Source organism: Haliotis rufescens, unplaced genomic scaffold (genome assembly GCF_023055435.1).
Source record: "Haliotis rufescens isolate VD_foot unplaced genomic scaffold, xgHalRufe1.0.p SCAF_2, whole genome shotgun sequence".
In the NCBI taxonomy this organism is placed as follows: Eukaryota; Metazoa; Mollusca; class Gastropoda; order Lepetellida; family Haliotidae; genus Haliotis; species Haliotis rufescens.
The window spans coordinates 17,489,509-17,505,284 of NW_025963890.1; the positions used below are offsets into that span (position 1 = coordinate 17,489,509).

The 15,776-nt window shown below is 39.7% G+C and overlaps 1 protein-coding gene across 1 annotated transcript; it reads right to left on the bottom strand.

Annotated features, from left to right (window-relative positions):
* LOC124138763 lies at positions 1-1,224 on the bottom strand. The gene is made up of 2 exons (XM_046505616.2): positions 1,026-1,224; positions 1-448 (listed from the first exon to the last, which is right to left on the bottom strand). Exons 1-2 carry the CDS (start codon positions 1,077-1,079, stop codon positions 188-190), a joined length of 315 nt encoding a protein of 104 aa, XP_046361572.2. The 5' UTR covers positions 1,080-1,224; the 3' UTR covers positions 1-187.
* Between the last annotated feature and the right edge of the window lie 14,552 nt (positions 1,225-15,776).

A 15,776-nucleotide genomic window follows, 5' to 3' on the forward strand; every position in this document is an offset into this window, starting at 1 on the left:
CCAATCAAAACAAAACAAAATGTTGTAACAAATAATGTATTTCATTAACATAAAGTATATAGCCAAAAACAAACAGAGATAGATTTTATGTATTTCCCAAATATTGTAACAAATGCCTCAAAAGTCCTAAAATGATTCATAAATGTTTTGTATATAAGTATATACATATGTGTTCAGAGTTCACTGCCTAATCATCCTTCTTCTTAAACACACTCTTGACTCTTCTGAAGAAGTTGGCCACCCTGGATAGCAAGGCCTTCAGGAAGGAGTGGGTTGGCTGGATGATCTCCTCATCCACGAGATCTACTTCAACAAAGTCAGTGTCGTCCACGATGTACTGACCAGCGATAGTGAGGGACACAGAAGGGACAGTGCTGGGGCGAAGGGTCTGTGGGACGGGCAGGTGAGACAAGTGGGCAGGGATGGTCAGGGACTTTGAAGTGGGTTGCTATAGATAGGGAGGTAGTGGAAAGAATGGAATGTGAGGAAAGAATATTATGTAGATGGAAAAGGTTATTCAATCATTGAATTTTATTGCAGCAAAAAAAGGATTATGGTGGTAAAGATAGAAAAGGCGATAAATATGATATATATATATATATATATATATATATATAGTAGATACTGAAAGGTAGATAATTTGTTTGTTGTTTAAAAACGCCGCAATCAGCAGTACTCAAGCTACATGACGGCGGTCTGTAAACAATCGAGTCTGGGCTAGACAATCCAGTGATTGACATGATGAGCATCTATAGTAAAGATGATGACATGAAGGATATTCTTGGAAATACAAATGTGACAAACTTCGCAGAATTACCGAAGCCTTTGAACCAAACTACTCTCAACATTCATAATAGGTTTTTATTAATTGCACACTGTTGGAAGGTAGGAAAATAGTATAAACATTCAGTTACGGCTTTATGAAAACAGGGACCAGTACACAGAGGTGGGTGTTCCACATATTGGTGAAAACTCATGGAAGTACTAAACAGGCATTGCTAAAGACAAGCCTTTAGGACACCTACATGGCAAGGGGCAGGATAAGTCAGTTTGGACAGAGGCTGGAGGAACCAGATCATCCGATCAACTGTGGGGAAACAGAAGAATAAACATACAGGGTATTAAACACCCAGAATGTATGTTGCTGGTCCCTAACCTTTGGCTGGTGACTAGTAAATAATATATCATTTTGCAGTTAATAAATTATTTGTGCTGACAGATAGATGGTATATCGCTAAGCTTTTAGGGGTTCCCCTTTTCCAGAATGTTCCAGTTTTATGTTGGATAAAGGGTACTTGAAATAACCAATAAAGGGCAGCTAGCCTAGACACTGCAAAGTATATCTCCCTGTTACTTTATACCTTTCACTGCTAAACTAAGTCTATTTGATAAAATACAAGGGATTCAGCCTAGCCATACAATATTGATTTGGGCTCAGAGTTTATAAGAAATCATGGGCAGATCCAGGTTTATAAAAGTGGGGGATAGGGGATGTTCCACTTGGGCTATTTGTAACTTCAGTGGGGGCAGTTCCCACCCAAAAGACTACCCCAAGACTCACAAACATTTCATATAAACCACTGTTAATAAATTTACGGAATTCATTTTACAACCAAATCAACATGTTATCATGGTAGGAAAGGCGCATAAAGAATGTCATGAGTTGTAAAAAATACAGAGAACCCACATTTTATTATAATGTTTACAAGTTCAAGGTACACAAAGGGCCCTGCATCTTAAGCCCCTAAAGCATGCAAAGTGTTTGTGGTTCAGTACAGGAATCATGACAGATCATAAACATGATGATACACACTACCTCATGACACTAATATACCAACATGTAGGTACGGAATCTACTGAAGCGTAATTAGAATTGTACCTTGAATATAAGTGCTCGCATTCATGGTGGCAGGTTCAAGAATTGCAATTAAGGACAGGAAAATAACGCTTTCAGACAAGCAAAGTGCAGATGTAGCATGAAAAATGGCGTCGATGTAACATCAAAGTGACAACCGTCGTCAAGGAAGACATGAAGTCTCGTAAGATCACGCGATATTACAAAAAAGCGTCAACTGGCTCCCGACTTCATTTGCGATTGCACTTGGGTGTTATAGAGAGGAGCTCGGCTGTATTTTAAGGAGTGAAGTTAAGTCGCGCCATCATTTAAATGGAGCAAAATTAATTATGAGCTGAAATAATTCCCCCAGGCACGATTCTGGGTGTTACTAGTTACTATTCAACCAGCAGCTTGTAAGGGTCAGTCAAATTTATGGTACGACAGTGACTATAATCATACTATGACTATTTTCATAACCAGCAATATGAAGGGTGCTAGGATTTATTCTGACCGGGACCTCACGGGGACTGGTATATCGAGATGACAGGTGCCATCATCAGACCCTGCATGGTTGTTGGTACACTAGTTTCAGGTCATCACCAGGGGCATGTTCAACAATACTTGTCTACTGGAGTACTCTGACTTGCTAAAACAGGATTGACATGCATGACATAACCATAACAAACCACTTAAAACATAAGTTGTTGTTTAAGGCCACACTCAGCAATATTCCAGCTATATGACGGTGGTCTGTAAATAATCGAGTCTGGACCAGACAATCCAGTGATTGACATCATGAACATCGATCCATGCCATTGGGATACGATGACATGCATCAACCAAGTCAGCGAGTCTGACCACCCGATGCCGTTTGTCACCTCTTACGAAAAGCATAGTCGCCTTTTACGGCAAGTATGTGTTGCTTATAGGGCTGGGACGGGCAACTCGGGTACTCGGGTCGGGTGGGTACGGAGAAGGACCTGGGTACCCACAGGACTACCCGGACCCGTGGTTATCACGTGATATATTGTTTCGTGACAAAAATTCACTATATAACTGCATAGTTACATGACAATTTTAAGTATCTAATGTTCGCATTTCTTTATGACTATGAACACACTCCTTCTGACATATATATGTTTAAACAAAGCTAAAACTTCAGTCAACATCAGTGTATGCATGACAACATCGTTTTATACGTGTATCTATACATTTTGCAAGGGCTACTGTCAAACTATTCCTAATTGGACATTTTGTACCTTTCTTTTGACACCAACAGCGGGTACCCGGGTAGGGTCGAGTAAAAGGGGTGTGGGTACCCGGGTAGTAAATTTGGACTCGTCCCAGCCCTAGTTGCTAAAGACCTATTCTACTCCGGACCTTCATGGGTTAAAACATTAAGTAGGAGACAGCTAAGAATATATAATCTTTAACATCTTATTGATATTTTATCAGATTATCAGATATTATTTCATTAAAGAAAAGATGTTATATGAAGAAAAAAAATATCATGATATGAACATTTCAGATTAAGAAATATAAATTAATGTTGGGGCTTCGTTAAAAATTTAAAACTGTTAAACAATGATCGATAAGAAATTAGAATAAATACTTATTTTTTTCCAAGCATTCTTTCTTACATCTGTTACGTAAATAGTAAAAAAGTGAAACGTAATTTCAAATGATTTGATAGTTTATTATAACGGTAAAGTATAGAGGATATTTGTCCTTTCTTATCAAATAACATGTTTATCTCATGGAGTGGCGTGACCGAAAGACCGGATCCGTGGTTTGGTGGATAGAGCGTCTGCCCCGAGAGAGGAAGGTGAGTGGTTCGATCTCAAGCCGCATCATACCAAAGACGTTAAAAGATGGTAAAACAACGACTGGTCGGCTCGGAGTCAGTATACTGTGTCTGAATGGGGTGTCAATGTTAAACTGCGGCATGTTATCTCAGTGGACTAGCACTGTAAAACTGGCTAGTTCAAGCAGCCACGCACGCACACACACATGTGCATGAACGTCACTATGTGCGCGACGTTAAACCCCATTTCACCTCACCTCACCTCACCAAGGTGATATCCATGAGGAAATGTATGGATGAAATATGATAGGCGTTGCATCATAACCGCATCTATTCCAATCAATGTCAGGATGTTATGACAAAATGTTCCCAAGCCTACAAAATATTACTGTCCACACTGAACCATGAACCCAGACTGCCAGAGATGGATACTCTCCTTCTCAACAGGGGGTGGTGGGTAGTTTATTGTTTAAAGGGTTAGCTCCTCATGCCGAAGATCCAGGTTCAATTGCCTACATGGGTACATGTGTGAAGCGCATTTCTGGTGCCCCCCGAACCGATATTCGTGGAATATTGCCGAAAACGGCGCAACACCGTACTCACTCACTAATTCGTTATAAATTCATTTTTAATGTTTGACTTCTATCCTTCTATTTCCTAAATATTGTCACAAATGCCCCATGAGTCCTAATGGAGGAGTCACTAACTCATGAGTTTCCCATATTTATTGCCCTAAAAAACCTAGTGTGAAGATTAAGTAATGTCCATGTAAACTGCTCAGTATGTGGGTGGATGGGATGTTTGGAATGTCAATTTCTTTCCGGAATTAGATAGGTTTAACACCTGATCAAATGATGCACCTGCATGCCTTTGTGAGAAAGTGAATTGATGATAAAAAAATTTCCATGGTCAAAGGGAAGTAACTCTTTGGATGGGTGCGCTACCACCCAAAGGTCAACTGACGTTGTGCATCGGGAGCCGGGAACCAGCTTATGGACCACTACAAGTGTTGCCCTTGATGTATGAATATCACACTTTTAAAAATTAAGTAGATTTTGTATACGTTCCTATGTCTATGTTGTAGTATCGCCGAGCAGGCTACATCATATGCATGCATTTCAGGTTGTACAGCGGTACGCGAAATGTGAAGGTCTTATGCAACGTAAACTTGACGGTAGTCTCAATGTTGTGAATATTGACAGCAACACATGGAAGTATTTGTCAGATATATAACTGAGAGCAATGAGAAATTTTTTCAAGAAATTGTATGAGAAACAGGCACTGTAAAATTATGTCACCAACTCGATATCAAAATAAAATGTTCAAAATAAAAGAAATGGAAATCTCTGAAATCTGTTTGATTATTTAAGAGTTAATTGATGCATGTTGTATATAAACGGATTTTATGTATGAATGGTGGCTGTTTGTTGCCAAATACTACCATGATTATATTTCAATATGATCAATGAAAGATATATATTATTTTGGCCTTTTTTTAAATTTTACAAAGTAGAAAAAAATAATTTTCAGACACAGAGGACCCTATATATTAGATCTAGTTAAAAATACACATTCAAGAGTATTTGTACCAACTACAATTTTTTATAAAATAAAACATATATTCATTCTTATTTTCAATCTCTATAATGTTGATTGTAGTAACATTGCAGTGTCTACATCCAGTTTGCACTGACAATAATCATATGATTGTAACACTGATAAAGCTGATTCTTAACTTCATTAGGCCTGGCTTTTTATGTTTCCTTGTTCTAAACTGATGTTTCAGATTCCAACATAAACAAATTATTAATGTTATTCTTTTTTCTCTTCACACAAACAGATATCTGCATTGCAAATGAGTCTTATTTTTTCATTAATATCTTGGAATACTTGTGCATGTGTACTAGTATTTGATTACACATGCATGACTTTTTAGCAGTCATTTGTTTCTGAACTGAATATTATGCCAATAAAGATAAGTAACATAAAAAGAACTCTGGTATTATTTCATGTTTGGAGAATCAATCAATTTCATTGTTAAAACATTTTTAATTTCTTACATACCGGTAAGTTACTTTGATCTTCATAAGATGAAAATAGATCTAAATTAAATTGAGGAGGATTAAATTATGCAGTCTTATTCATTTCAGCCAGTCTGTCTAAAATCCGGTCCTATTTTTCAGGCAATAATAAATGAATGAAAATTTAAGAAAAAATATGCCTTACCTGAGTGAATCAGTCAATATGCATATTGACTGAAATTTTCAGTCAAAATACATATTGGGCCTGATTATAGACACTGACTGTAACATATGTAAGTATAATCTGTTATATGCAAAAACAAATAACATAAATAAATCCAATTATCTACATGGAATGACTGTGGGGTTCAATTTGCATTTATTTAACCATCAGAAGATTTGATAATAAACTTTCATATTCATATTTTCATATAAATATACTTTATACTACAGGTGTCTTGAAGTACTGTTGAATGAAAATCAGGATACTTAGATACAGCAGGATAGTGTGTGGGTTTGTATGGGAAATAGTTTGTCAACATTAAAATAAATATAATGTTACTAAAACAAGAAGAAAAAACACATGTTATAAGGGGCAGAATGACATGGGTAAATCTCTTATTTCAAAGAATGATGGCTGGTATGTATATTGCAAATGAGTAACTGAGTGCTAAATAGATGCATGGTAGATGTTCATTTGGCCTATTTCTAAAAAAAATAATATACATTTAAATATTCAGATGCAACTTTAATTTTGATATAAAAAGATACATTTAAAATCAGTTGTTTTATTATTGTGAACGGTATTTCTTCTTAAGATATTTGTAAAGGCACGGATGTATACTTACTATATAGATCATTGGTAAAGGCCTGTCAAAGATGTCTGTGTGCTGCAAATGTTGGCGTATCACTAATTTTATTACATTGAAATCCATGGTAGTATTTGTTGAGATTTGAATGCTTGAATTGTTGTGGGAAATAACACAAAGGCTGATAAATAAAATGAGTTTGAATTATTTCATCGATGCAATATGTTAGCCCAGACTGACTAATGTCTCGCTGTTTTCTGACGTAGAAAATACCGTGGCAATGTACCATTTTTCATGACGTTTTTCCCGCTATATTCCAAAGTGACAATTCGTCTTGTAGTTGAAGACTCAATAAATGTTGATATTATAGACTAATAATCACTACAAAATATGTGCTAGTTAAAAATATTCAGTTGTAAACGACCATTTTTGAACGCAGGTGCAACAGGATAACTCTTTAGCTTGGCTCCGTCTCTACATGTCCGTCGTTGTCTCAGCGCGCATTGATCCGGGAACCAGACCGGAAGCGACAGTTTGGACCGTCGCTTATATCATTTCAAAAGGAGAGTTATTGCCCTTTGGAACAAAAAGATCGCCCATTCTAAAGGTAGGCCCAATCGAGTAACTGAGTGCTTATAGATGCATAGAAGATTTTCATTTGGCATATTTCTAAAAAAAATAGTACAAATTTAAATATTCAGATGCAACTTTAATTTTGATATAAAAAGTAACAACGTTATATCTTCTTAAAATATTTGTAAAGGCACGGATGTATACTTACTTTATAGATCATTGGTAAAGGCCTAGGCCCGTCAAAGATGTCTGTGTGCTGCAAATGTAGGCTTATCACTTATTAAATTGAAGTCCATGGTGGTATTTGTTGAGATTTGAATGCTTCGAATTGTGGTGGGAAATAACACATGCAATATATTAGCCCAGACTGACAGAATCATTCTGAGAATGCCTCGCTGTTTTCTGACGTAGAAAATACCTTGGCAATCTACTGCTTTTTCATGACGTTTTTCCCGCTATCTTCCATAGTGACAATTCGTCTTGTAGTTGAAGACTCAACAAATGTTGATATTATAAACTAATAATCACTACAAAATATCTGCTAGTTAAAACAATTCAGTTAAAAACGACCGTTTTTGAACGAAGGTGCAACAGGGTAACTCTTCAGCTTGGCTTCGTCTCTACATGTCAATATTTGTCGCAGCGCGCATTGATCCGGGAACCAGACCGTCGCTTATATCATTTCAAAAGGAGAGTTATTGCCCCTTGGAACAAAAATCGCAAGCTCCTTCCCAGCGCGTGACACTTCGTTACACTCTCGGTAACATAGTATAGAGAGCTCCGCGAACGGGCCATCGCTGTGAGGAGCTCACAAAAATCGCCCATTGGGGGGTATGCCGTTGGAAAATAAATGGTGACCTGACATCTCTCTCTCTGTTTTAGGTATGTATGCATTAATATTGGTCGAAATAAGGCCGCCTTGTATCACATATTGCAAATAACAATGCTAGGACATAGGTTGTAGGTATTCTATTAGAAGTAGCATCGTATATTTGTTATATTTTCGATTTATCGAGCCAAGCAAAAACCTAGTGGTTAGCGTTAGACGTTCCGTCATTGACAGATTGTGTTTTCACTTTTTGACTATTAAAGGAATGTGATTCCCATTTTCGGTATGGGAATAGGATTCTAATAGTTTTGGTTCAGGAATAGAATAGTTGTTTTGATCTTTAAAGATTAAGTATTCACCAACGCTGTTTAAACTCTGAGGGGGCACGGGTGGCCCAGTCGTCTATAGAGGCGCCGCGATTCGCTGTGCAGAGTTGCGTCCCTTGGGCATGCCAGAAACCTATGATTGTGGGTTCGAATCCCCGTTCGCCCCCTATTATGTTTCTAGGTTCGCAACACCATACCCGTGCTCGTGGGTTTCACCAAAGTGGTAAACGTCTTAGACCAGCATCACTTCGGGCTTTCCTCCCACATTAAGGGGATATAACAGGAATACTGTTAAAAGCGGCGTTTAACCCAACTCACTCAGTCAATTAAACTCTGGTTATCACCTATTTTCGTGGGTCACGTGACCGCATCAGCTAGATTCAGGGGAAGTAACTCTCATCTTGTTACGTTCCTGAAAGCACATGTCCTGGTCACTGAGGATCGAACATTTTTGTTATTGTTTTGATTTTGAATTATGACCGTTCAATGCAATCTTTTCCATTATATTCAATTAGTAACTGCTGCTGAAAGGCAAAAGAAATGTCATGTGGATGTATCATATAAATATCTTTATTTTTAAATGCTTATATATGTAAGTAAAGACATCGGAGAAAGTCAGTGTTTAACCCACATGAAATTAACAGTCTGGGGAATGTTTTTGCTAATTGTGAATTTGGGGAGGCAACAGAAGACATCACAGCTGGGGGGTTCAAAATCAGTACCTGGTGTGGCCACCACGGGCGTTGACTACAGCCACACATCTCATGTACATGGAGTGGACTAGCCTGTTGTTGAAGGCCATTGGGATATGGGCCCATATCCTCAGGAACGCTACACACAGTTCTGCTGCAGTTGTCGGCCTTGGGTGTACGCCGTTGAGTCGGCGTTGGATCTCATACCACAAGTGTTCAGTGGGATTCAAATCCGGACTGAGGACAGGCCAAGGCATGATTTGGATGTTGTGCTGCTGGAAGAAGTCCCTGGTGACTCTGGCAGTGTGGGGACGGGCGTTGTCTTGCTGAAAGGTGTGGTTTTGATGACGGGCAAAAAAAAGGTACGATATGGGGTCTGAGGACTTGGTCAATGTAGCAGAGAGCTGTGATGCCATTACCCCTGCCTGGACTAATATTCTGAAAGATCACAGGTACCACTATCTGGTTCAGTCTGATTCCACCCCAAACAATGATGCTTGGGCCGCCCCACGGGTCTCCATAACACAAGCATCAGCATAACGTTCGCCCATCCTTCGCCAGACCCTGAAAGAAAGATGATTCTTCTCCATTGCTGTTGACGCCAATTTTGATGCTGCCTGGCCCATTGCAGTTGGGCCTGTTGGTGACGATCTCTCAGGATGGGTACACGAGCAGGACAGTGGCACGAGATCTTGTTTGCAGTTAGGCGACGTCGGACTGTGCGAACCGATCATGAACCGATCATGTCTGGGAGTAGTGACTCCAGGACGACCACTACGCGGTCGGTCGTCGGTGGTGTTGTTGGTGTTGTGGCGATGTTGCAAACGATATATTGTTCTGACATTGACATTGAATGCATTTGCAACGAACTGTGCACTCTGGCCTGCTTGCAGTCTTCCGATCGCTTGTTGTCTCTCATTTCCTGATAATCTTGGCATGGCTGATGAAGCGAAATAACGAAAGCCAGCTTAACAGTTTTGGGTGTCTTTTATACCCATACCATCCACGAGATGCACGTGCATCATGTTTTTGGCAAGACCTTTCCGCAACTGAGTCCAATTGCTTTTTTGTAGGCTGCGTTTGGGCAAAGCACTCCATTTTAAACTCAATTTTTAAATGGACTTTAAGGCAACAAAAAGAAGCAGTAGAATGATAAATGAGTTTATTGACCACAGAACATGTAACTGCCAGTGTCTGTTAAGTTTTATCAGTATTTTCAGAAGTGATGTTTCTTTTGACCTTCAGTGTATATGTAATAAGTTGGCATTGTTGAACTATTATTCTATTTACATGTAACAGACTTGAATGTCCAAATATGTAATCAATGATCGGTCAAATTATGCATATTGTTGCATTAAATACACAATCCGGAAGTAATGTTTTTTGATTAAGCCTAATGGCATCGTGTAAACGTGACTATTTGCATGTATTATTTCCATTATGAGAATTGTTTTTTCTTGCTAAAACTTGTACCAGAAACAGTCATTTTTGTATAATATGTATGAAGGCTGTTTATGCAAGTAGTATTCTAAATACTGTATTCCGGTTACAGGTGTGTATTATGATTATTGTAGACATCTTGTATGTTGAGACTGATGTATCAGCAGTAGCTTTCATGCAGTATTGTGTTGTTGTTAAACGGTTACATTGAAGTTCACAAGTTGCTTTAAGTGATTATACCCAGTAGGTCATTATGTTTCCTAGAAAAGTGTCACTAGGTAAACTATTTCTGATATGTGTTCAGATGCATTCCATTGCACATTGTTATTGAGACTTTGGGCTATATGCTGTTGGAAAATAAATGGTGACCTGACATCTCTCTCTCCCTCTCTGTTTTAGGGTATATTGTTGTGAGGCTGACAACTTGGCGAGCGTGCAAGGATCAGCATATGCTGCTTGAAGTCCACTACGACAATATTGAAGATGTCAGAGACAGAGTGGAGCATCAAATCCCGGATGTTCAGTCTGGATGTTGGTGTGTTGACAGAATCGCTGGAGTGGCTTGGAATACCTGTCAAGGCTGGTACCGACAAATCACCGTGTTTGACAACTTTAGAATCCTATATGGTAGAATGTCGTTATGATCCAAGCATTGGGGGAAAAGAAAATGCAGCTATTACCAGCTGCTGTACCTGAAACGTCAAAGACCACATCACCGCCAACAATTGTGAGGGTAGCAGATGTTAAGGAGTTCAAGATTCATGGGTCTGTCATCAAGCAAGGAATAGGTTTCATCAATTTGATATGACAGATTGAGGCTGGAGAAGAAAGTGGTTACAGTACTGTTGAGATTATTGATGGTGTTCTTCGAGTCATTCAACCAACAGAGTCACTGAGGGGATACATTGAAGGAAAGGCTGATCTTAGTTTACCCATTCTCAGGAAGCTTCTCCAAACAGTCTATGAGGAAAAATCTGTGGCAAAACTTTATCAGGACCTTAGTTGTGGTGTTCAAGAGGAAAAAGAAGAAACTTTAGATTTTGTTTGGAGGATTCTTGACTTGAGTCAGAAAATAAATTTCTCCTGCAAAGAGGATGGATCTGATATAAGGTATGACAAGAACCTGATGATAAGTATGACCCTGAGAACAATACTCACTGGCTTGAGAGACGCCATTATTGCACAAGAATTGAGGAACACTCTGTCATCTAATCCTCTGGATCATGAGATAATTGGTCAGGTTGGCGCTGCGGTCTGCCGAGAAGGAGCGGAGAAGGAAGAGCACACGTGTTGCTGATGTTAGGTCTGTAGTGTTTGAAGAATCAAAGGATGAAACAAGTGAACTGTTAGGCGACAGTGAATGGCTGTCAAGGCTGCCAATGGGGAGAACACACCCTTTGAAGGATGGGTTGAAGTATCATTCGAACTGATGAAGGAAACCACTGATGGGAAATTGTCTGTTCCATTTTTAGTTACTGCGATGTCCAGCATCACTACCCCAATCATAGGTATTAATGTGATCGAGCAATATCTCTTCAGTCATGCAGAGTGCAGCAGAGTCAATGTCATGCAATCAGGGCTGTCAGCAATTAGGAAAGAAAAACTGGAAGCTGTAGTTAAGCTGTTGCAAGAGGAGCGACCTGATGCAATATGTGACTTTCACAGTGGAAGACCAGTATTACGTGTCAAAGCTGGTCAAGTGTTACAAGTGAAGTTCATAGTCGCCACTAATGTAAGTGAACCCACCACTGTCTTATTGGAACCAAACATTAAGGAACCTTGGCCTGATGGACTGAAGATTCAAGGATCGCTTCTTAGGTTGAAGAGATTCACCCAAACAAACATTCCGGTAACATTAATGAACTGTACTAGTCATGACATTAAAGTTCACAGCAGGACATGTCTTGGTACGCTGCAGCAAGTGAGATCTGTTATACCATTACAAGGTGAGAACGAGCCAGATCTTGACCTGAATTTAGATGATATCCTGGTATCAGATAAAGACATCAGACACCACAAGCATACAAGAGCACTGGCATCCCCCAGTAGACTTAAGTGATGATTTATGTGAGGAACAACATGAAATGATCAAGCAGATGTTATATGAAGAGTCAGATGTGTTCAGTAAGACATGATGATATTGGGACAATAACTGATTTGAAAATGGACATTCAACTTACTGATGATGTACCTGACAGAAGTCATATGTGTCCATACCAAGTCATAGTACTCGAGCCCTCTAGTTTGTGTCAGAAGAAAGGACTCGAGTCTGAGACTATGTGTTGACAATCGGGCACTCAATAGTGAGACAGTCTGTGACAGGCACCCTCTACCATGCATACAGTTTGGGTGGAAACCAATGGTTTATCTTGCTTGATCAGGGGAAGGCCTATCACCAGGGCTTCATCAAGGAAAGTTGTAGACCATATACTGCTTTTATTAGTCCTTGGGGGGGCTATATGAATGGACATGCATTCCTTTTGGTTTAACTGGAGCACCAAGTGCATTCAAGCGCTTCATGAACACTTGCTGACAAGGGCTGGGGGACACTATTTGTATTCCCTATCTTGATGGTGTTACAGTCTTCAGCAAATATTTTTCACAACATGTAGTAGATGTAAGGAATGTCTTGCAACGGTTAAAGGAATCTGGGGTTAAACTTAAACCTCGTAAGTGCAATCTATTTAAGAAACAGGTGCGCTATCTTGGACACATTGTCTCAGAACATGGTATTCAGATGGACCCAAGAGTGAGTGAGTATGGTTTTAAATGGTCTTCACACATTGTACCCATGTCAGAAATCGAACCCCAGTCTTCAGCGTGACGAGCGATCGCTTTAACCACTAGGCTACCCAACCACACCCGATGGACCCAAGAGACAAGGAAGCTATTCTTAACCTCAAATCTACCCAACAAGCTACAGTGAGAGACGTGAGAAGACTATTAGGATTCATTGATTACTACAGTAAATACATTCCAGATTACTCTCGCAGAGCAGTGCTTATTCGAACTGCTGTGTTGTTCCAACTCCAATACTGTAGACAAAGGTGTGAAGGTGCGATGGAAAAAGAAAAATCGTCAGTTGTCCTCAAGTCACAAAACCACATGGACAGATAAACATAACCAGATTCTGCATGGTCTCATAGATGACTTGTTAACTGAAAAGGTGATGGCTTACCCTGACTGGGAAAAAGAGTTTGTATTGCATGTTGATGCCTCTCAAGAAGGACTGGGTGCCATTCTGTATCAGTCACAGGAAATTAGAAAATTAGCTGTTGTTGCATATGGATCACGATCACCGTCTCCAGTAGAAAAGAACTACCATGCTCATTCAGGGAAGTTGGAGTTTCTTGCTCTAAAATGGGCAATAACAGAATGGTTCAGGGACTATTTGTACTATGCACCCATCTTCACAGTCTTTAGTGACAACAACCCTCTGACTTATATTCTTACTTCAGCTAAGCTGGATGGTACCAGACACAGATAGGTAGCAGAATTGGGTGACTATAAATTTTCAATTAAATACAAGCCTGTGAAGAAGAACTCTGTTGCAGATGGACTGAGCAGAATTCCATCAGATATTGACAAGTATATGTCTGAGTGTGTCTGTGAAATAATTCAAGAATCAATTGAAATGTCAAATCAGGTTACCAATGCTAGGGAAGAGGGTGACATTGTCTGGATTTCATCAATTACTGATGACCATACTTGTCTTTCTGAAGTTGTCTCCTCTTCCGGCTGCAAGCCTACTTTCCATTGTTTTAGTGCTGAACAAGACGATGAACACATCAGACCAGTATTGAAAAACAAACAGAAGAAAAGGACACCCAATAGAATGACTAAACACAGGACAGAAACTATGGACCTGTTCCGGGAATGGAGGAAACTCTTTCTTAATATGGATGGCGTTCTGTGTAGAACAGTGTTGTATGGCAGTGAAGAAAGGACTCAAATAGTACTTCCCCAGCAACTTAGAGCACTTGTGTTAAAAGAACTTCACAATGAAATGGGGTACGTTGATTCAGAAAGAGTTGTGGCACTGGTGAGAGAGAGATTATTTGGTCTCGCATGCAAGCTGATGTTGAATGTTATGTCACTAAGGAATGCACTTGTCTCAAAGACCGCACGCCAACAATTCCAACAAAAGCACCCCTGAAACCAATATCAACATCTGCACCCTTTCAATTGGTGTCTATCCACTTTCTTCATTTGGAAAGAAGCACAGGTGGCTATAAGTACATTTTAGTTGTCTGCGACCACATTACTAGATTTGCACAAGCATATGCAACGCGAAACAAGTGAAGACTGCTGCAGAGAAAATTTTCAAAAACATTGTGCTCAAATTTGGGTTTCCAGACAAACTGCACCATGATCAAGGCGCAGAATTTGATGAAAAGCTTTTTCATCATCTGCAGAAATATTGTCGCAAGGCGAGAACAACTCCGTATCATCCAGAGGGGAATGGACAGGTAGAACGCTTCAACAGAACTTTGTTGGGTATGCTTCGTACCTTTCCCAGCAAAATGAAAAGTAACTAGAAAGATCATTTAAATAAAGTAGTCCAAGCAATACAACTGCATGCGAAATGATGCCACCGGTTACTCACCTTTCTTTCTACTCTTTGGGCAATCACCTAGTACCAGTGGACCTAATGTTTGGACTTGGTAACAAAGATTTAAACAGTGATCCTAACAAATATGTGAACCAGTGGCGACAATGCATGCAACAAGCATATGATCAAGCAAATGTGATTGCCGATGAGAATGCATGAAAGGGAAAGAAGCAATATGATAAAGAAACATGTCTGAAAGAGGTGGTCCGGCAAAGTTGAAATCTTATTGGGAACCAAAGATTCACATTGTGAATAAGTCATTTGTGGGTAAAAGTCCTGTATATGAAGTGAGACCTGAAGATGGAATTGGAAGGACTAGAGTTCTACACAGAAACATGTTGCTTCCTTGTGATGGACTTCCAGTTGACAAGATTGTTGACAGAGCAAAAGCCCACAAAGCTGGAACTCAAACGCTCCGGATGAAAAAGCACATTGTCGATTATGAGCAGTCAGGGACGGACAGTGATTCTTCAGAAGGCAGTGGCCAAGTGGAGATCGATGTGAAGGAAGTTCATCCTGAGAAGCATTTTGCTGCGTCAGAAAATGCCAATGAAACACAACACCCAGTATCAAGTCGGTCGACGGATCATGGTTCTAGTAGTGTTGAGGATCAAGATGATACTGATGTGAGTGCAAGTGAGCAGTCACTAGATGGTGACAATTCTGTGAGGACCTGTGACCAAATAGATCTACAGCTACAATCAACAGAGAGTGAGGAAGAGTCCACAGATTTTCATTATGCCGATGATGAAGCAGAGGTGAGGAAGTCACAACGACGAAAGAAATGTCCTGTCAAACTGACATATGCCACACTAGGAAACCCAACTGAAAAC

Bases quoted from the DNA above. Each gene is read 5' to 3' on its own strand.
- LOC124138763 (XM_046505616.2), bottom strand. From the start codon at position 1,079: ATGATCTGGTTCCTCCAGCCTCTGTCCAAACTGACTTATCCTGCCCCT. The intron at 449-1,025 runs GTAGGTGTCCTA...CCCTATCTATAG, and splicing joins CTTATCCTGCCCCTTGCCAT to CAACCCACTTCAAAGTCCCT.